General features: G+C 42.9%; 1 protein-coding gene across 1 annotated transcript in view; it reads right to left on the reverse strand.

Moving 5' to 3' along the window:
- The window catches only part of KL (klotho), a 72,522-nt gene that overhangs the window by 38,072 nt on the left and 11,742 nt on the right, over nucleotides 1-22,708 (reverse strand). Inside the window, exons 2-3 of the mRNA XM_036904758.2 lie at nucleotides 3,184-3,694; nucleotides 2,199-2,467 (exon numbers count right to left, since the gene is read on the reverse strand). Coding sequence (XP_036760653.2) covers nucleotides 2,199-2,467; nucleotides 3,184-3,694 — 780 coding nt within the window. The remainder of the gene's footprint in view (nucleotides 1-2,198; nucleotides 2,468-3,183; nucleotides 3,695-22,708) is intronic.

The raw sequence follows: 22,708 nt of genomic DNA on the forward strand, positions 1-22,708 counted from the left end.
TTACCTGCCAAGCTTGGGCTGCTGTCCCAGATCAGGGCAGAGCAGGAGCCCTCAGTGACTAGGGGCCCAGGGCCCAGCAGGGCATGGGGCATGGCAGAAGGTCAAGAGAGAAGACAAGGGCCAGGGACCAAACTCCCCAGACGCAAATAAAGGAAGGAGGGACCACGGGGGGATCTCCCTCCTTCCTTCCATCTCCCTCACGAGCACTACTGCCCCTTCAGATCCGACTTGAACCCACTGTGGATCCCACTTGCAGGAAAATTAGGAGAGGGAGGCTCCAAACAGCAGTGAGCAGAGGGAGAAGACAAGACAGAGGGAGGGAGACCCAGGCAGCACAGGATGGGGCTGAGGGCTGCCTTTGTGCTCAGACAGCCTGGCTGACGCAGCACCCCTCGGTCGTCCAAGTGAAAGGAAGGGGTTTAAATGGAGTCTGCCCTAAAACTACCTGGAGTTCTGAAAAAAAACATAAGAATAATGCAACCAGCAAAAAAAAGGTATTAAGGATGGTGTTCATTTATTTCCTTATGAGTGGGAGATTTCAATTTGTTATGTACAAGTAGACAGCAACCCGGTTCGACCAGAGGGTCTTTCCTCAGACCCAAGCATTCTTCCAAACACTTCTTTTGAACTGAAGGGTACCAGAAAATACAGCCCAAAATATGACCATAGGAATTTGGGGCATGGCACCCCAAAATATGCCCTTCACTATGTTGATCATTTTGAACTGCAGGCACTTGAAAAACAGCAAGTGCATGGAGAGGCTGCCTGTGAACTCTCCTCATCTGCCTACAGACGGGTCCCTCCAACAGGGACTCAGTTGCCATCAGTCCCCTCCCTGGGTGTCTCATCAACCAGGGAAGACTGACTCTTGTCACAGTAAAGGAGACGATAAGTCAACCGCACAGCCAGACACATGCCGTCCCTCCCATCCCTCCCATCTATTCTTCTGCGGGCCCCCCATCCGCCTTTCCTAAAAATCATTTACTCTCTCCTTAGAGATTTGTATACCTGCCTCCCTTTTCCCTATTAAGATGGAATTTAAGCCTGAATTTTAAGCCGCCTGGGGGGTTATCCATTTTTTTCTCTGAGCATCTCCCCCACATAAATGAGGTAGACATGTAATAAACTTCTGTTTGTCTTGTTAATCCGGCTTTATTACAAGGGTCTCAGCTAAGAACTCAAAAGGGTAGAGAGGAAGTCTTCTTTGCTCCCCTACAGAACCGGTGAATTAGCTAAAAGCACCCAACATGCCAAATCCCATTGCTTGCCTATGGAGACTGACCTTCGTCTCTATTTCTATTTTCTCACTCAGATTCTGTTCAGCAACATCTCAGCAACACGCTGCTCACTTACTACCACACCCTGTCCACCCCATCCTGTTATTCGTGCACCCATCACTGCGCCTGAATAGACTCCTTGGAAAACAGGGGTCATCTTCCTCATCTCAGGGTGCACTGCCCACACCACACTGAGCATGCCAACGAACAATGGGCTTCATACATGCTGAGCCTCCAAGGCGTGCTTACCAAGCATTCAGTCAAACTCTAGAAAGCAAATCCCTTTAAAATTGGGAGAATTAAAAGTAATATCAAGGACTCACTAAGTACTAGGTGCTCAATAAATACCGGTTGACCATTTTGCAGAACTTCCTTATCATTTCAGTGACCATTGCTGAAATGACATTCTAATCAGTGAATCACTGGAGCAAGGGTTTTTTTTTATTCTCGAAGGGTTTTCATTCTCAAGGTATTTCCACAAGCTTGGGAGTCCACAGTTATGCCCTGGGAGGGCTTCTGCCTGTTGTTCCTGCCTTAATCTCATCTCAGCCCCTCAACTGAGATCTCAGATAAATTTGGAATTCCATGTTATACCTTGCTTATGGAAGAACTCAACTGCTTTAAAAAGGATTGAACAGCACTGTCTTAAGAGTATTTTATCTTTTTACTATCTTATCAGATCTTAGATTCCTGTCTTTTTCATTTGTTCCCCTTTGGAGCTGATTTAAAATGCAAGAGGAAGCTAGGACGATTTTTGAAGAGAAGGATGCAGCATTCAAAACTGTGCCCTGAGTGAGCTCGTTCAGGAACTGTGTTTAGCCCAAAGCACGGACAGCTGCCAGACAACCTAAGAAGGAAACACTACTTACTAGCGACAGGGCTTGGCGACACACTGCTGATGGGTTTCGTCGGCTCGCTTACCTGAAGGTAGTTGTCAACAACTCCCCATGCAAAGTCACAGGCAAATGTGCCTTCGAGGGGTTGACTTTCAGGTAAAGGAGGGAAGCCGTTTTTCTCTATCAGCTTTTGGTAGAACAAGGCTGAAGACTTCGGCAACAACTTCTTATCCTGGCTTAGAAAGTCGATGTAGAAAAGTCCACGTCTGATGCTGTAGCCTCTGTGCCACTCGAAGCCATCCACGAGAGACCACGCTGTGTACCCGATGACATCCACGCCGTCCAGTCTGATGGCTGCAAAGGGAAGACAGCGCAAGAGCAATGTGATTCAGGAGGGCTTTACTATTTAAGGAAATCAAGTACATATCATGCGTATTGTTTGGTAAACCAACGACCTTTCTGACTGACAAAGGCTCTAATGGAACCTAGATAACTGCAAATTAATGTCTTCACAAATGGCCTTATCCCCAATAACTTTTTACTTGGATTTCCCTTATTTCCAGGGGGTACTCTTCCAGCCTGAGAAGACGTCGTGTTCCACTTTCTACCCTAAGCACATCAGCATTGCGCCTGATGCAATAAATGAATAAAGTTTTTAAAAGCACGAACTACTTAGTATCTTCTCCAGAAAATGCTGATATACCTTTTTCCTTAAAAAGTGTTTTTATTCAGTACAAGCGATAAAGAACCCAGGAACATATATACGGAGATCTAGATATCCTAGGAGTTACTTAATCCTTAACAGAATCTAAAATCTACAGTAGTAACTCTGAAAGCAGAGTAATTTCACACATTATAACCTGATCTCTCTTTTACAAAATTTTAAAAATTAAGTTTCTCAAGGCCCCAGATGAGAAAGGTGTGACGCAAATGCATTCAACTACTGCCACACTGAATTTCTACATGACAATTAGAAACTATAAATTGACATAGTTTATCACAGATCATCTTAAAGATTTTTTCCTTCGGTGTCTTTTGGTAGGAAGTAAGAATTTTAGCCTCAATCCTACCTTTTAAGGTTTCCATTATGAATTTTTTGAGGTAATACATATGTTTGGCATCCTCCCGCTTGGTGGTCCCAGAAACAAACCAGCCATTTTCCACAATAAATATTTGGGGGTGGTTATATTCCAGGTCAATCCAGGAGAGGAGCTGCCTCAGGCTGGGGGATTCCAGCTGGTGGAACTTCATGTGAGGGTCCAACAGCTGAAAACTCAAGGTTGGTCCGAAAGAAAGGGCAAAAAAGTCGGCTGTTCCCTTGATGAACTTTTTCTCAGATTCAGTAAAATCGGGCAGAAGAGACGAAAGATTATTCTTCATACTCTCAGGGTAGTCACCATCAATAAATATGGGTTTGGCAAACCAGCCTAGCACAAAGTCAAGAGATTTTTGACATTCTTTGATGCTATGGTCGGTCATTCCTCGAGGACTGATCCAGTGAGAGCTCAGGGCGATGGACACTCGGCCTCCCTGAGTGGGACGGAAAGACGCATTGTAGAGATGCCAGATTTTGGCATGAGCCTATGAAGAGAAAAACCACCGTCAATCTATCTCTGATTGGGAGGAGAATTATAATACATATTTGAATCCCAACTCTAGTTGTTATCTGTTTCTCATCAAGCCTAACCTAATGGCCAATCCCACAATGTAAAAGTCACTTGGAACCAATAAATTATTTCAGAGGTGGGTCAGCCACGGTGAGCTGCTACCAGACTGGAATTATTTCCACTGTTTTCCAGCGGCCAGTGGAAAATGTGCATTTCTTGGGTTGAATGTGTAGTGATTATTCACACTCTGAAAAGTTAATAGAGTAAGAATTTGTTATAATATCTTACTGCTTAATTGACTTTGGATTATGTACTTTTTAATTACTAGGCTTCGTGAAAAGAACGAGTCCCGCATCTGTGATCACACCAGGAATTTCTAAATAGGATTATATTTTTTTATCCTAAGAGACTGGGAGTTTTGAAGTCGGCTCAAGCTGCTGGGAGCCAATTTAATATTTTGCATTCATCTCTCATAGCTAAAATTCTAACACCTCTTCTCACAATCTTTGTTCTTCTCTAAGGAGAGTCGGTGCAATAAATTAATGAAGCAACCTTAATATCTAACCTTGGCCCGCCCTCCAGAATTCTGGGACAATGCTGGCTTCCCAGGGGGCCCAGAGTACAAGGTACAAGCCAAGAGCAAAAGTCGCCTACATACAGCTTTGAGGAGATCCGTTGTCCATAGTTAGTCAGCCCTCGGCTGGGAGTTGCCTGCACCAATGAAACAGGCTTTGCTTCCATAAAACCAACTTTATAAAATCTTACTGACTTCTGATATCTTATTTTCATTTGTTCCCTCTTTATTTACAAAGAAGAGTGAGCATTATAGCTTTGTCCTTCCTCCCTTATTTGAATCATATTTCTCTTTGCTTTTGAATTCCTTGATTTACAACTCCCTATTTTTCTACAAACACCAGGGCTGTTTATCAGCCATCTACTCACCCCATATACCTTCCTTGAAAACTCTACTGCAATTCTATTTGATTCATACTCCCCAGAATGATCATGCCAGTTTTCATTCCACTCCCTGGGCCTTCAGGAGCACTTTCAATTCATATGCCAAAGATCCTCACGTCTCCTCCTAAATATTCTACTCTTGGTTCATGTCAGCGTCCAAGAATGGCCTCATCACACCATTCTTGCAAGTTCAGCCAAGCATTTCAATGGAAAAAAATAATTTATGTCTAACTTTTCTTTTTAGTTTCTTAGTAAATATCTACCATGCTTCATTTCACTGAGTGCATTTTTTCATAACCTGAAGCAGCTATCTCTATGCTAAGAAGAAAATGGAGAATAAAATCTTGATCAGAATAGTGGCATTTGCACATGTGATTCAAGAAACCGAGGCTTAATCGTGCTACTCTGCTAGCTTAGTGATGTCACCTGCCTTTCTTTATCTTCCTCACCTGTACCACCCCCTCTCTTTCTTTCCCATTGACAAGAAATCTCATCATGTTGTTTTAACAGTTTAACAGAAAAGAAAGGGAGCCGTCCAGGCTAGTACTCAGGATGTTGGACTATGGGATTTTCCTAATTTGACCCAACTGAGATCTACACTCTTATCCTAAATCTGACAGACATACCTCTACAGGACATGTGCAACAATGTGGACTGCAGGGGTCAGGCAGGAATGACAGCAACCCAACCATAGAATTGTCTGTGATTGTTGGCCATTCTTCAAACCCTAAGTACTTTGACATGGCTTAGTGGACGTTTAGTGAGAACAGGAATGATGTGGGCTGTGCAGAAGTGCACATGTGGTCTTTGAAGTCAGGAAAAGCTCCTGCTCTGTCACTTTTTTGTGTGCCTTTGGCCACATTACTTAACCTAGGCAGGTGAGACTAACTTCCCTGTGTCTCTCACAGGGCTGTTACGAGGATTAAATGAGAAAATGTATGTAAAACGCCTAATACAGAGTTTGTACATTGCAAGGTCTCTATGAATGCTTATTCCTTCTCTCCTTAAAGAATGGGCAGGCCAAGAAGGAAAGCACAGCAGGTAGAAAAAACACCACCTGCTAAGGAATTCAGCCCCACAGCAGCAAGGTGATGTCGTGAAAAGACCTGGTGTTTGGATTAGGAGACGCCTGGGTTTGGACCCCAACCCCTCTCCCCTCTGCCAGCGTGAGCCTCAGGTAGTACTTTGTACAGATGGGAGTAGCATATACTCTCCTGTACAGACATTGTAAGGATTAAATGATGACAGGATGCAAGTGAAAGTGATTCTATTAGAGAACTCAATTGGTAGCATTGGGAAGTGTAACGGTTAATTTTGTGTGTCAACTTGACTGGGCTACAGGACCCCAGAGAGCTGGTAAAACTTCTGTGGAGAATTTAGCGAAGCTACTCACGCTATTGCTGCCTCAGCATCTATTTCTCAATGGGTCGGCAAGCAGCCAGCCAGGACCTTAACCTGACACTAGCCCCACATGCAATGCCCTCCCCTAGATAGCAGCCTGCAGAGTCCCAAGCAACTGTAAGTTCTTGACCTGACCTCACCAACAGCCCTCGTGAGCAGTCCCCCCCGCCTCCCAGCACCTGTGTGCCTTAAGGGCACCTTGGATAAGGCCCCTGGGGGGCTTACCACAACCCTCTTTAGGGTCTAATTTAACCAATCTGGTCTTAGCCCAGGACCCCCAAAGCACTCCATCCACAAACCCTAATAAGGCATGTCTCCCAGGTGCTCTCTCTCTGTCCACCTTCTGCCTCGACCTCCCCATTTGGACCCTCAAGGCCGTGTACTTCCTCCAGGACCTGTGGGCAGCAGCCTTCTCTATTCCAGTTTCTTTTGTGGTCTGTTGTTGAACCAGGGCTCACTATACCGCACGGTGTGCTCCACTTAACAAATGTTAATTTAATAACAAAACCACAACATTATTTCTGAGTGTGCCTATGAGAGTATTTCTGGAAGAGATTAGTATGTGAGTTGGTAGATTGTGTAAAGAAGGTCACCCTCACCAATGTGGGCGGGCATCTCCCAATGCATTGAGGACCTAAACAGAACAAAAAGGAGAAGGAAGGGCGAACGTGCTCTCTGGCTGAGCTGTGACATCCACCTTCTCCTGCCGCGGGACGTTGGCTGTCCTGGCCCTCAGGACTCGGGGCTTGGACTGGGACGTGCACAGCTGGCTCCCCTGGTCCTCGGGCCTTTGGGTTTGTATTAGGATGACACCACCAGCTTGCCTGGACCTCCAGCTTGTAGACAGCTGACTGTGAGATGTCTGTTTCCATGACATCTACATGACCCAATCCCTAAAATTAAACCTTTCTATATAGATACAGAGATAGATAGATAGATAGATAGATGATAGATAAATAGATAGATGATAGATTAGATAGATAGATATAGATAGATAGATAGATAGATAGATAGATAGATAGATAGATAGATAGATAGATAGATAGATAGATAGACAGACAGATAGATAGATAGACAGATAACCTCTTGGTTCTGTTTCTCTGGAGAACCCTAATACAGAAAGCACCTTAGATATCGTTTGGCTTTTCAACTCACCCCACTGCAAAACCCTCCATTTGCTCTCTTATTTGACTGCACTCTACAGCAGCAGGCTTAGTGGTCCCCGGGCGCACAGCATCTTTTCCCCCAGCCCACCTGCCCCTCGGAGCTGCTCATCCCTCCTCCAGGGGCCCTCTGTGTCTCAAGCTCCTTCTCTGACATCATCACGCTAGGTAATGATGCCTCCGTGCCCAGACTGAGCACCCTGAGGAGGTCCCTCACCCCTTCCCTGCCACACAGAGGCTCTGTTGTCTGTTAAGCTAAACTGAACTCTACTTTATCACCTCTTCATGAGACAGTTCTTTCCATTTTTAATGGTAGGTTTGAGTAATCAACCATTGTGAGCAAGGCGTAAGAGGGTCACCATTTAGGATGTTGCGATAACGAAGGATGATTAACAGGGAGACGGTTATGTACAGTTTTGCATTGCTTTCTAATTATGTCAGGTATGCTAATCCTATAAGCCTACTATTTTAAGATTAGGATTTAATAAAGCTATTGACAAGGACTCAGGGAAATAATTAAGAATATGAGTAAGACTATTCATCTAAATAGTATGTCTAACAGCAAAATATTGAAAACAATTGAAATTTCCAATATTCAAATATTTACACCCATATATGTATTTTTTAATACCTTATGGCATGACTAAAGGTATACAATGACTCAGACATTATAAATACAGAAGGATGTCTATAAACAGACCGAAAATGTTTCTAAAATACTAACTGAACAAAAAGCAGATTACAAATCACTAAGTAGAGTTAATAGCATTTCTATTACAAAATAGTATGTACATAAAGATCTAGAAGGATTCATAACTTGTTAAAAGAGGCTTTATAGCAGGATTGTGGGTGGTATAATTCTCTTCATTTTGCTTTTCTATATTTTTTCATTTCCTACCATGTACATGCTTTGTAAGAAAGCTATTAAAATTCAAAAAAGGAAAATAGCTCTTAAGAGTTGATGACAGGCCCTGCTTGAACTGTCCATGATGTTTATTTGAAAGCTGTGGTCTAATTAACCCTGATTAATTGTTCTTTACCCTGCCCTACTGTTGCTGTCTCAGATCCCAAGTCCCAGGCACACTGACCCCTACATGTAGTTCTGAAATCCCCAGGCCTCCATGCTTTAATAGGCGCACCTCTCTCATGTTTCAACTGCTCCTATTCCACTCAGTCTTGTCCCCACTTCAAAACATCACCACCTCCAGGAAGCCTTCCCTGACGTTTTCCTCTCCCCACCCTTAAATGTCTATTCTATGTGTCTCTACAGCTGGCTTATGTCAAAGACCTTACCCCATATTAGGTTGCATTTGTTTAAGCATCTAGATTGTAGGTGTTTCAAAGGCATTCATTAGATCTTTCATCTCTCTAGTCTCAGATTCTAACACAGTGCCTGGGGCAGAATAAGTATTTAATACACAGATATGGAGAGATGAAGGCTGGCAGTAAGAACCAGATCAAAGGGTCTGTGACAGAAGGAAACATTTTTCAGAGCAATGGCAGGCAAACTCATAAGATACCCTGGTTGTACTTTGTTCCTGAGACCTTGAAAGACAGAGAATGTTCAGTCACACACTATCAAAAAATAAATAAATTTAGATGTTAGCATGGCTGCTCTCTGAGAATAATACTGCATTGCTTCAAAATGCACTAAGGATCCAGTCTGAGGCATAAGAATCACTGGTGTGTGACATCCACCTTACTTCTTTCCCAGCCTCAATGTAGATTTTGAAATCTAGGGTCTGAAAAATCTAGAAAAAAATAGATCTTGTATATCTTTCTACCAATCAGCTAGTAGCACCAAAATCGGGAAGTCAAGCAAAATACTCTGAATTTCATGGCACATATAGACATTTTCTGTCTGGCTAAATTGTAAGCTCCTTGACACATAATATAGGTGGGTCACAGGGAAGGCAGCATAGCACAGAGAAGACAAGCAGTGACCCTATAGCGTCTTACTATGCTATGGACAGTGACTGCAATGGGGTGTGGGGGGGCTTGATAACATGGGTGAATGTTGTAACCACAATGTTGCTCATGTGAAACCATCATAAGATTGTATATAAATGGTACCTTATTTTAAAAACAAATTTGTAAGCTCCTTGTTATTTACCTACTTGTAAACTTTACAGAGACAACACATAATTTCACACAAATAAGATATTTAAAAATGGGAAGTGGGCTCCATTTCCACTCCAGCTTTCTGCCTTGGGTCATGTTCCAGATCTAGGTGAGAAAAATGAAGCCCAAGAAATACACAGCAGTTTTTGCTGAAATGTGAAGGCAGAAGTCATTGATAAGGACTGTAGAAGCAGGTCACCATCTTGAGAAGAAAGCTGCACAAAGGAAGGTTCCAGAACTCTGCACAGGGATTTCCTGAGGGTCCTTGGTAAATACGCATAAGGTGAGATTCCATAAGGCCTAACAAAGAGCAGCTGCCACAGGTCTGAGAGCTGAATGCCAAAGGTTGTGCAGAGCTGAGATTGCAGTTTAGGAGAGCCACAGTAAACAAATACAACTGAGCATTTCAGACATTCATCTGAAACCCAAAAAGCTCACAGGTGATGAGTAAAGACAAAACTGAACAGATCAGCTCTAACAAAGACTAAAGCCAAGCCTGGCAGGTCCAAGAGAATCCTTTGATAATTAAACTGCTTGGCAGAACAAAATAGCACACCCTTTAAAGACAACACAAGCCAGACTCTATCATGTATTATTTATATTGTCCAAGGTATAACAAAAAAAAATGATGACATCGAAACAGCAGGAAAATGAAAACATTAAATAAGAGGGGGGAAAGTGCTCAAGAGAAACAGAAACCGCAGCCAAGATGACTAAGAAGGATTTTAAGTTAGCTATCACAGATATGTTCAAGGATTTCAAGGAAAAGATAGATATAAAGAGTGACCAAATAGGGAATAGCAACAGAAAAATGGAGAAACAAATATTCTAGAACTGACAAGTAAAAAATATAAAATGAAAGTATTATTGAATGGGATTAACAATAGCAATTCATAATAGACAATATAAGGATGAAAATTATCATCTCTAAAGAAACCACAAAAATATATTCAAAGTTATACCTAAAACATCAGTAAGATAAGGAAAATTAAATACTAAAAAATTTGATTTACCCAAAAGAATGCATAAAGAAACAAAAAACGAATGGGACAAACAGAAAACAAATAGCAAGATGATAAACATAAACCCCATTATATCAATAACTACTCAAATAAAAATAGACTAAATGTCCCAAAAGACAGATACTATCAAACTAGATTCTGAGAAATAAGTTCCAGTTACATTCTGTGTATAAGAAATACACTTCAAATATAAAGTCTCAGACAGACTGAAAGAAAAATGGTGGAATAAGCTATATCATGAAGAAGAGGAACAAATGAAATAAAGCTGAGTAAAAAGACAGATGGTGGCAGGGATTGGGCTGGGGGTGTACAGTTTAGATGCAAAAGGCTTCTTTGAGGACGCGCGCTTGAAGAGAGATCATTATCAAGAACAGGATAAATGGAGGATGTAAATAAGATGTGTAGAGGGGACAGTCCGGGCAGAGGATCAGGCAAATGTAAAGAAAGATCTGAGGCCAGAAGGGAACATGGCCCATTGAAGGGAAAGCTTAGGGAATATCTCCTGGGACTGCTCAGACACAGTGAGCGGTTGCCAGTGATTGACAGGCATGGGAGTTCAAAGGTCCGGCTGGGCCGCCCAAAACTGGGATGTGGAGCTCTCCCGGGGGTCAGGCTGAGATGGCAGCCTCGCTTGCTTCTTCCCTTCGCCGGTTCCGCTCTCAAGCCCCTACTGACTTCTCTTGCAAGCCCGTCCTGGCTTCTGGGGGCGCTGGACCAGATGGACCCGGCCTCGCCGAACCCAGCAAGGAGTTCAGATTTTATTCTAAATGAAAGTCACTAGATGGTTTAGCACCATGGTTAACAGCGTGGACCCAGTCAGACTGTTCTAATTCTGCACCGTTACTGGCTGGGTGACCTCGGACACAAAGTCTAACTCTCTGTGCCTCTGTTTCCTCATCTGTAAAAGAGGGATGACAACAGAGTCTTATGTTCACATCCTTATGAAGATTAAATAAATCGATACAAAGGAAACACTTAGAATTGTGACTAGCCAGGTGAGTTTATTATTCAAATGTGGTAGTAAAGTAACTTGATCTATGATTTTTATAAGATCACTGGCTGCTTCGTGGTGAATAGACTCTGGGAGGGCAAGATGGAAGCAAGGAATCCAGTTGAGCAGCTAGCTACTGCCAGCAGCCCAGGCAAAAGATGATGTTAACTGGACCAATGGAGATGGTGAGAAGGAGCCAATTAGGCCCTCACTGAAGGTGGGGTCAACAGAACTTGCTAATGAATTAGATGTTACATATGACTAGGGAAGAGAAAAAAAGAATCAGAGAAATCAGAGAAACAAAGAAAGCAGAAAGTAAGGGATTGCAGAAGGGAAGTGAACAAGTCCTCTTTAGGACATGGTTTGACATGTCAATAAAGATGCCTGGCTGGTGGCTGGGAATATGAGTCAAAAGCTGGAGAAGACATGGATGGCATCAACAATCACTCAAATACATTTCAGAGGCCATGCTGAATGCGCCACCTTTTGCTAGTTTCCTTATATGTTTCTGTTGAGATGGAATAATTCTTAGAGGATTAATTTAATCCTATAAGCAATCTTAATTAAACTGACTGAGACCAATGGTTAAAAAGCTGAAATGCAGCCCTTAATATAAAATCATTCAAGCAGCTAATTTGTGTCTGCTCCCTACCCAAGAAGAGGTCTTGAGATGTTGTTTTAGTTCTAAATTAAAGGTCAAAGGACTAAACAGATTTCAGAGAGCACTGGAGATTCCCTTTTCTCCCTTCTGGCAACCTTTCACCACAACTTCAAGAACAGTATCATGATTGCAAACTTAAAAGATGTGCTTAGAAGACTGCTACCTGTTCTGTTACACAAGGATGCCTGCCAACTAGCCTAATGTTCACATTAATGGACCAAGTTACTCCTCGTATTTCTACCAGCACAGCAATGTGGATTATAAACTGCATTACTTCAGACAGAATTTCAAGCACAAAGCAGCAGGTAATGAAGCACATAAATAAGTTCCCCCAAATAATCATCATAACTGTTAACCACACAATAGCCATGAGTCTCTGTGTGCAGTTGCTCCAAAGTTACCCAGACCCGTGCCCAGGACCTCACATCCACTTCCTGACACGCAATCAGACAAAAAATATGGAACTAGGCAGCAGCTAGCTAAGGTCAATTGCCTTTATTTTGGACTTCTTAGCAAATGAAGTAGGTAGAATTTCTAGCTCAAGCGCCGGCCTCCCACAAATGAACAGTACAGTTTCATACTGATCACCCCCTAACCTGGCTCTTTGACTACAGCCACGTCAATTTCTTATTCCCCCTCACCCAGGGCTGTACCTTCCTTGGTTGACAAACCAACAAACCTGAAATAACATTCTCTTTTTCCTCTATTATCTACATCCCTCTCTGCTTTCTGGTTTAGATTGGCATCTTCCAAGAAGCAGTCCCTAATCAACCCACTACTAGTGCTATTTTCACCAGTTACTCACTGAAAAAAATCTTACTCCTCAAATACAGCTCAGTTCTCTTTTGGCTTCCCAGATGGATTTAGGTGTTTCTTTCCCATAACACCCTGAACATATTGTAGTTCGAGTCTATATCACAGTTCTTCACAGTTCTTCACAAATTGGTGCCCCTTCACCATGACTGTACACTCTTCGTCAGCAAGAGTTGAACTGAAACAACCTGAACATCTAACAATATTCACTTACTTATTATTAATTTGTTCTTTAAATCAAATATTTACTGAGTAGCTATTATGTGCCCGTCATCATTTTTAGAATCTCTGAAACAATCTAATGCAGCAACAAGGATTAGTTGAAATAACCCAGACATTAGGAATTAAATAGAACAAAGTATTTGTTTGCTGAAATCATCAATCATTTTGATAAATTATAGTTAGCTATAAAGCACGTGCAGTATTCCTCATTTATGGAGTCCTGTGTACATACATAAAATATACATACATAGGACAAGATGCAATTTCAACTCCATATTGAATGACCCAAGACAGGTCAATGAGAAACCTTCCCTGAGATGTTTCTGCTGGAGCAGAGGCAAGTTTCTCTCCTATTTGTAGAGCGGAAGAAAGTAAGTCTGGAGTTGTTGACATGGCAAAAGACCCTCTGCAGTGAGATGTCAAGAAGTCAAGCCAAGCACGTGTGTGTGTGTATGTGTGTGAGAAGAAAGATTGCCCTCCTTGATGGGAATGCTCATTTTCAATGCCAATTCCTAGAGTCCCTGGAGCTCTTCCCCAATTGTGTAAATTATTCCAGGGTCCTGGTACTACGTTCTTCCGTAACCTAGTTTTAGTTTGGGTTGGTCATTTATAAACTGAGAACTCCTACTAAACACACATGTAACCTAATTTGAGATTCTAAAAGAACTCGCTCAGTAAAATGCTTTTCTCTCCCCTAGTTGTAAAAGCAAGACAATGGCCAAGACAGAATTTTTAAGTCACTGTATAATTTTGGAGTTTTGCCACTTAGGATCATTTTGTCGAGATTTTTTCCAGAAATCTGGTTACATAAAAGGCCTTATTCATTTGTTTTTAAATAAATAAAAACTTCCTTCAAACAATGTAAAAATGACTTCATAACTCACTGTGGGTAAATAATAAATCAGGAGTTATGTTTCTTGACTCATTAATTTATCTGTACCAAACTAATCAACATCAGTTAAATCATTCTATTTAATATTAAATCGTGCTGCAATGAAAATCCTTCCAAATCATGGATACTAGGCTGTTAACCGAATATCTGGCTTGTGACCAGAATTCATCTAGTGCATTAATCACACTGTTATCAGACACAGAGGAGATCAAATTCTTGGTTTTTATATCTGTTTTCCTAATAGCAACAAAATGAAGGAATGGTATAGGGGAGATAACAGGTTAAATGAGAAAGAGACAAGAAGATGAAGGACTCAGATAAGGGATGTATTCACAAGGTCAGCAAAATATTCTGTGGTTCTTCAGTTACATGGGATCTTTCCAGTAAACAGCTTTATTATAATCGCCAAGGTAATTCTATAATACGTTCATGGAACAGTTCCTCTGAGAATGCAACAAATTGAGAAAAGTATTTTTCTTCCATAATAGTCACCTTTACTTACTAAATAGTTGACCTCTGCCTGCTCACCTAACTCGCCTGCCTTCAATTATTAACAGCAGATGCCAACCGACTCACTCTCTCTGAGACTTCAAGGTCATTTATCAGCTCACAGGCTCATGGAGAGCTCTTTGCTTTTGAAATAACTCAATTTCCTTTACCTTAGAGGACACCTTTCACCTAAAGAAAAAGCGACATGTGCGTGTGCAAAGGTTTCTACATTGTCAGACCGCGTCAAATTACAGAAATATGAAATACGTTTCACGGAGTAGCCGACGATAGAAAGTAATCTGCCCAGCCTTTTACCCTCTTCCCCATCTGACTTAGGCGGTAACAGTTTCTCCATGGTCTTCATTCAAGAGTTTTCATACTACAGATCCCAGGGGTGAAATCAAGTCATGAGAAGTTGCAGCAATTTTGAAAATTCAAATAGGACAGAACTGAGCAGCAAAAACCAGAGGGCACGGCATGCAGTCAGGGTGAGGAACAACTGCTTCCAGCAACTTCTGTTTCTGAACTGTATGTGTCAACATGCAAAATGACTTCCTTACTGCGGAGCAAGGTCAAAAGTGTTTGAAAGTCATTGAAGTTAAGGGAAATTTTCATTTGGCAAGTATTTCTTGAGCACCTACCATGCACCTGGCACCAGATACCTAAACTCTGGGATACACTAGGGAACAAATGAGACCAAAACCTCTGCCCTGGTGAAGCTTCCATTTTAGCAGGAGGAGAGATGAGTAAACAGCAAACATACAAACATTAACTATAACGAATGTGAGAAGGTGATGACCCATAAAAAATATTATAGAACAGAATAAAAGAGGCCTAGGTGCTAAGGAGAGGAGATGTGATATTTTTTTGGTGGTGTTCACAAGAATCTTTATTTTCCTTTCATTAAATATGTTGTGCATTGAGTCTTCTCATTTTACATCTCTACAGGACAAACTCTGTATGTGTTCTTATTAGGCAAGAATCAGTTCTGTTAACAGCTGCCCTTACAGAACCTAAAATACCTGAATCCATCAGGAATGATAAAATCAAAGGCACACTCCCTTCTGCACCTCCAGAAAGTTGAATCAGAGAATGAGATTGACCCGGATTGGGCAGCTCTAGGCCTCAGCTCACAGGGACACCAGTGATCCTTCTGCTCCATTTCCAAGTCTAGGAAAATGGGTCCTTACAAGTCTCCCCTTGTGATTATAAATAATCCCCAAAGATTATTCTTCATCACACCCAGAAGCCAGTCTCCCTGAGCTTAGGTTAGATTCATTTGCAAATGAATCTCCTCCTTTAAGGGGCCTTAGTGAACACCTAGAAGCCTCCTGGCCTGGCAGAGTTGAGCAACTATTAAATGCAGAGAATGAGCCTCTGTCTGGGGATTGTGTAAGAAAGTGCATTTTCAGTTGCTACAATTCTGCCTGAGGGCTTTTGTTTGTTTCTCTCTCTTGTTTTTTAAGTGCTCTTTTAGGGTCTTCTTTTCTGAAGCTAAAGGGCAAACTCAAGAAATTCATCTTCACACATTTTGCCTGCAATACCTGTGCATTCGGGGAACATTCTCCTGTAGGCCCCCAGGAAGGGCTGGGGAGGCAGGCAGCAGCCCCCTCTACTCCCCCCAAAGGCTGTGTTGCTGGGAGAAAACGTTCCAAGCGGCTCAGGGAAAGTAGATTCTGAGCATAGACAGGCTTAAAGGAGGTGAGGGCGCTGGTTCTGCAGATCTGGAGGTAGAATGGGGTGGAGAGAACATTCCAGGCAGAGGGAAGAGTCAGGAAAAAATTGCCCCAAGGCCCAACAGCAAGACCTTCAGCAGTGGCTGGGGTGGGGTGGGGGGGTGGGGGGCAGGGGCAGAAGTCAGAGCGGAAGCAGCCAACAGTGTTGAACACCTGCAAGGGTGTTTCCAGAACAGAGAACCAACTGCAGCAATAATACGGCTGCTTGATCTGTCTTCCCTGTGACGAAAGGGAAAGTTTAAAACTGCAGGGATTAAACATGAAAAGAAAACCAAAAAGAAAAAAGAAAAAAGCTTTTTAATCAAATTGTAAATGACACCGTTTTCTCTCGCCCATCCTCCTTACTTCCAGAGCAGCAATAAACACAACGGAACAGACAGGCAGCGTCTGCGCGGGTTCCTCCTGAGAGATGGCTGGGTTTCTCTCATTTTTCAGAAATGAAAATTACACAGGAAAAAGTAAGAGCCCTGCATCAAAATGCAGTTTTTCATACTACGGGTGATTATGTAATCATTATTTCACTAAGCAAATATTCACTCAAGGGGCAAGTTATTATGCAGAGACTGAGGGATCAAAGGCACAGATACACAGAATGATTGGGGCACAAGGCTGGAAGCAAAACGCCCTAAGGATTTTTCCCCTTTCTTTGATATTTCCATTTCTTTGTCACTTTATACTACCTACTTCAGGGTCATTTGTGTTACTTGACTTTTCAATTCTTTTCCTAAACATTTTATTTCAACAGTCATATGGCTGATGTTCAAGAATTTTTAAAATTACAACAGGGATTCAGAGGAAAGAGATCCTCCTTGCTGAGGGAATCTTCATGTAGGAGAAGGCTTCTAACCCACATATTGGGAGATATGCAGGTCCTAGGGAGGTGGACAAAGGCATTTCAAGCAGATCACTGAGCCAGGGGATGGCCTATCTTTGGAAAACACATTTGCCTCAGCAAATCAGGCTTTGCAGGTCAATGATCTGTCTTTTTTTTTTTTAGTATTCTCTGATAGTTCCTCTTTCTGTTTGTGTGTATTTAACTTCCTGCATAATGTTTTTCGTGGCTTGCTTTTCTGTTTATTTTATTCTCTCTGTTTCATGTTGAGCACTTTTCTCAAATATCTTTTGATCTTGGCTGTCCATTCATATCTAAAAGAAAAGTACTAAAAACTGGTCAGAATTATATGCATGGGAATGCCTTATAGAGAGTACACGATCCCCTCTGATTTGCCAGGAAGCCAGTTGTTTCATTAGGGGACCCACCCCCTAATGCCAGTGGGTGAGATCTTTATTTTAGAGCCATTCGGGATCTTCAAAGAGGAAAAAAAATCTTCCCTTTTCCTGAATCGTTAGAGCATTAAATATTATGCAGGGTGGGGGGAAAAAAGCTGCCCCCAAAGAAGGGAAATATTAGAGTGAAGACAGATGCCATCTGCTTAGAGAGTGAAGAGGCTCTGAATGGTGACAGGAAGTTTGTAGGTACAATTCCAGTTGGGCCCCATGTCTGTCTCTGTGTCACCCCCAATCCTTTGCTCCGTGCAGCGCCCCAAAGTTCTACTTCTCTCTCTCTTTCAATTCCTCCTGGGAGTAAACCTCTAGTCCGGGCCTGAGAGTGGGGACAGGGTTGAGCATTCTCTGTGATTACGTAGATTGTCTAGTGATTTGATAAAGACCTGTTTATCTTGTCTAATAAAATAAGCCGAAATGAACATCCATTATGTATTTAATATTGCAGGATCCACCACCTGGCACTACCCAGCCCACACATTAAGGAGCTCTATGCTCAGAACTTCACGTTCTCCAACACACGGAACCATCTGATTGGGGGAAATGCCGTTGTCTGTGAACACCACTCTGGTGGAAGGTGAACTGAAGACAGCCAGAGCCCTGGGCGAGAACCTCAGGCAGAGGAACGTGGAGGATGCACTCGGCAGCACGTGGAGCCGCGGTCCTGCCAGCTTTTGGGGCAGCCAGATGTGGTAGGTCAGAGGTTATCAGCTCAAAATCTATGGAGAAGATTTGTTTGGCCTTTGTAATGCTTAAAAACATTTCTTTTTTTGAGATAACCTTTAAACATCAGGAAATTTCACACAAAATTCTGAATTTCTAGCCTCTTTTGAAATCACAGAGAATCTGGCAAGACCACACGTCACCCCTCCTGACAGGGATTTCCTTGGGGCAAATGCTCACCAAAGGTCATGACTTTTCCTACCCCTGGCCCACTTCACTCAATTATAAAAACCTGTTAGGCATTACACGTTGCAACAGGTCACTCAGAAGATCATGAATCAGTCAAGGTGTCAACCCACAAGGGACTTCCTCAGCAGAACTGTATCTGAATGTAATGGAATCTGGGGTTACAAACCATGTGCAATATGTTAGTTGTATATTAAGTACAAGCACCCAATAATATTTGATTGATTGAACTTATCTATATAAAAGAGCTTTATTTCTAAAATCAGTTTATTACCCCAACACTGCACTCTGAGATCATGGACTATGATGGTTTCAATTCCTGACTTCCTTAATCTGCTATAGGTCTTCTGAGGCACATCATTCCTGCCCATGTCTTCCGGGTCTTTCTCAGATTGTCTTTATCTGTCTTGAGGCATCAGTTTCACTACTGTCGCCAGCATTCTGGGTTCTGTAACCTCTTGTCCTTCTATCATATCTATCCTCAGACCATATTCTTGAACTCGGATCCTAATTATTACAGGAAGAAAGGACACCAGGAGTATGAGTGCCATTCCAAATTCATCATCTCCAAGAAAGTTCTAGCAAAAGAACTCACAATTATGATTGTGGGACAGTCATCAGTCACTTTGAGGGATCACAGAAAATAAGACCCTTAAAAAGATGGAATTTTTCTTAATTACAAAGGGGAAGAAAATGTGCATTTTGGAAACAACAGACCCATGAGAAAAATTATGTTACAGGGTTAATAAAAATACATCAGTATCAAGGAAGAAAAGATAACAAGGAGGCAACATGGATTCATAAAATAAATCTGCCAAACTAGCCTCAAGGAAATTTTTATAGTATTGCATAGCTTATCTGGGAATACAATAGACATATCTCTGTATGTAACAATTTTGACACTTGCTAGACCTTCTTGAGATATTCCTGGGGTCCACAATAAAAGGGGGATATATGTAAGATGGTACTGCTGATGCTTGAATAACTGATGCCTGAATGACTATATTTTAGGAGTATTTATTGAGTAAACACAAATTTACTGGTCGCTTATTAGGTGCCAAACACTGATAGATGTTTGAAACATTGATTAATGGGAGTTTCCCACTTGAGGGAAGGTGATAAACAAAGAAATAGTCCTATTTCTTTTCAACATCTTTATTACCAGAAGGAGGAAAACCCACAAGGCATGGATTTGAAAATTTGGAAAAACTCCAGAGTTTGATTCAAAAAAGAGCTCTATGGGCTGAAATGCTATAAATATGTGCTAAAACTAGCAAAATTGTGTTTTAAAGTTATGGCAAAAATATATCTTTTTTTTTTCTTTTTCTTTCAATGCAACTTATAACAAAAAAATGACAGCCCCCCATATTCTCCCCAGTTCACTTCCCTGTAACCACCTTTGACTCTTAGGACTTGCAGTTTTGAAATATACACATTTCCATCCTTCCATACTTTATCCATTGACTTCCTATCATGGTAGTGGGGATTTAGCACTCTTACACTGCCAATTTAGTTATATAGCAGGTTTGGATTTGAGTAGCTAATATTCAGTACTGACATTATTCTGTCTACATGACTATTAATTACAGCTAGGCATTCTAATGTGGTATTTAAGACTATGTTTTCTTTCTTATTTTTGTTTTCCTTGAAGTTAATGATTGCATTGGTTTTTCATTTCCTTGGTTTTCTCTGTGCCTGTGGCTAATTCTTCCCATACTTTCCACTAGCCTTTCAGCACAAACTTCTACAAGGTCACCTCAGCCTCCAGTATTTTTCTTGGAGACACGCTTCTGGAAGCTTTCCCCCTCTGAACTGGTTGTGTTTAGTTTGCTGCACAGCTGACTATAATTCATCATCACATTTATGGGTTAGACCTACTGTTATGTATACCCTACGTCTTCTTCTTTCTTGTCTCTATCATGTTAAATGGGGTTCATCCTCCAATAACTTCCTGATAAAAGGTTCATGGAAGATTTTTTGAGACTTTGAATGTCTTGAAATCTCATTATTGTTATTCTACCCTCATGAATGATTGATAGATTACATAAATATCAGATTCTGGTTGGAAATAATTTTTATTCCTGTCCCCCGACCGGCATTCCTCACTGGTCTTCGTGGCAGCCACAAAAATGTGCTATGCTCCTGCTAGGAGGTGAATGACTGACTGCACACCAGTTGCTACCCCCTCTGAACCTACACCACAGCTTCGGCCCTGAGGCCATGCTCCTCAAAGGTTTTCCCTTACACCTGAACATTGCAGGGATACTAACACAGACCCAAGCCTGCAAGCTGTGGGCCTCAGGTAATGTTTGCCCCAGGACCCCTCGTTGGCCTGACAGGACCTTCTGTAGGCCCAAACTGCCATCTGAGACTCTTCCCAGACAGAGTGTCTGTCTCCTTCCTGACACTCTCTTTCACAGGTGTCAGATATGCACCACGGTCTAAAGGCTTGGCTGCCTTCTCTGGTTCCTTCTCCTTCATCCTCCACACTGAGTCCCTCAATAAATGTCTTGCACATCTAATCCTGTCTTGGTCTTTGCTTCCCAGGAGATCCAGACAAACACAACCAAGGTTTCACTTTCTGGAAAGCAAAGAGAATGCCTCTCTGAGTAACATTAGGGGACAGATGGTCCCCTGGCACAAGATGGTGCCCCAACTGCTAAGTATTTCACCAGTGGTAACCTGGGGAAATGTCCTGGTGGTGGAGAACGTCAGCACAGGTGCAGTGATCCAGGCATTCCAGTGCCTATGCGGAGAGAGGCCTTGACTGGCACGTACTATATTGTACTGAGACCCTACAGAGGGAGAATGAGAAACCGGGGTCCTTTAACAAGCAGTTAGTATGAGAGCCAGAGGGTGTCCCTGGAAGGTGACAGAGAGGCCCTTATCTCCTGCAGTGGCAGCATAGACTCAACTTCAACCTGACATCAGAACTAGGGCCCGACAGAGCTCCAGTTTTCTAAATGCTCAGCCAGGGCAGGTCTGTTACGTCAAGGTTGGAGTGCAGACAGGGAAACCCTGGGCCTCTGAAACACGGGAAGTAGTTGCCCCTGAGGACCTGGGCTCTTCAGACCCCTCAGAACCTTCAAGGCCTACAGTGGTGGCCTAGTGAGAGACAGCACCTCCCAGGCGGGAGAGGCCTCCCCCTAAAGGCAACAGAGGCCCCCTCGGGAGCTGAGAGGCTGTAACTAGGGTTAAATCCAAGTGTGACCTACCCAGAGACTGATGGGCCTGAGGGAGGAAGAAAGCCAGACCCCAAAGCAGCGTCAGGAGGGAGCCTGCCCTGGCAGGAACGCAAGCGGTACCCCTGGGACTGAAGTGTCCAGGTCCTGGACCAAGGGACTGGAATATAAGACTGGACGAGACTGATTTCATTCACTCGGTGGGGGGCACTTTTCCAGACAGGTGCTTTACTGCCTTGCCAAGGAGCCCATGGGGGGGTGCACACCGTCTGCTGGGATGGCTGAGAAGACCAGAGCAAGTGACGGCCAATGAGGAGTGGGCAGAAATGCTCAAGTTGCCCTGACAGCCGAAAGAGGAAGGAATGAAAGAAGCTGAGAGAAGTAGGCCTACCGGAATGAATATACTATGGGAGCCCCAACAAGCCGCGTTTCACAGGCGTGCCAGGTAAGGGGACACGCCATCCACAGAGGCCACCAGGAACACGCTAGTCAGGGAGCACCGGCATCACTAAGAAATCCGGCGGTGGCAGCTCTCCTCTGCAGGCCAGGGCTGACGGGAGGGGAGGTGGTCACACAGCCGGGCTTGCTGTGACCGGCAGGAGGATGAGACCCCGAAGCAACAGAGACCAGGCAGTGGGTGGTGCTGAAAGCCAGAAGCCAGTAGGCCACAAATACTGTCACAATGGCACAGAGGACGGGCTGCTAACCTCCACGGGAAGTTGTGTAGATGGTTAATAGGGCACACAAAATACAAAGCCATGAACCCTTGCTCGGTTCCCATTGACAGTCCATGTTCAGATCTGTACCCCACTGACTGGAGAGGTGGCCGCGTCCCTAGGGGGAAGGACCCCGTACCACGACAGCAGGTATGCTCTGTAAATGACGCCCCTAGCACTTCGTGTTCAATATGGAAATCCATGGCCAGTTTAGGAAACTTTTTGGAATTATTTCATTATTTCCTTTCTCTTTATTTCAGTTTCCCATTGCTGCAAAGCAAACCACCCCAATAATGGGACTGAAGTAACAAGTACTCATTATTTCTCTTGACTCTGTGGGTGAACTGGGCTTAACTGGGCAGTTGTTCTGCTCCCTGTGATGTAGCAAAGGTCACAGACAGAGCTGCATTCGGCTGGGAGCTCAGTGGG

Source organism: Manis pentadactyla, chromosome 2 (genome assembly GCF_030020395.1).
Source record: "Manis pentadactyla isolate mManPen7 chromosome 2, mManPen7.hap1, whole genome shotgun sequence".
In the NCBI taxonomy this organism is placed as follows: Eukaryota; Metazoa; Chordata; class Mammalia; order Pholidota; family Manidae; genus Manis; species Manis pentadactyla.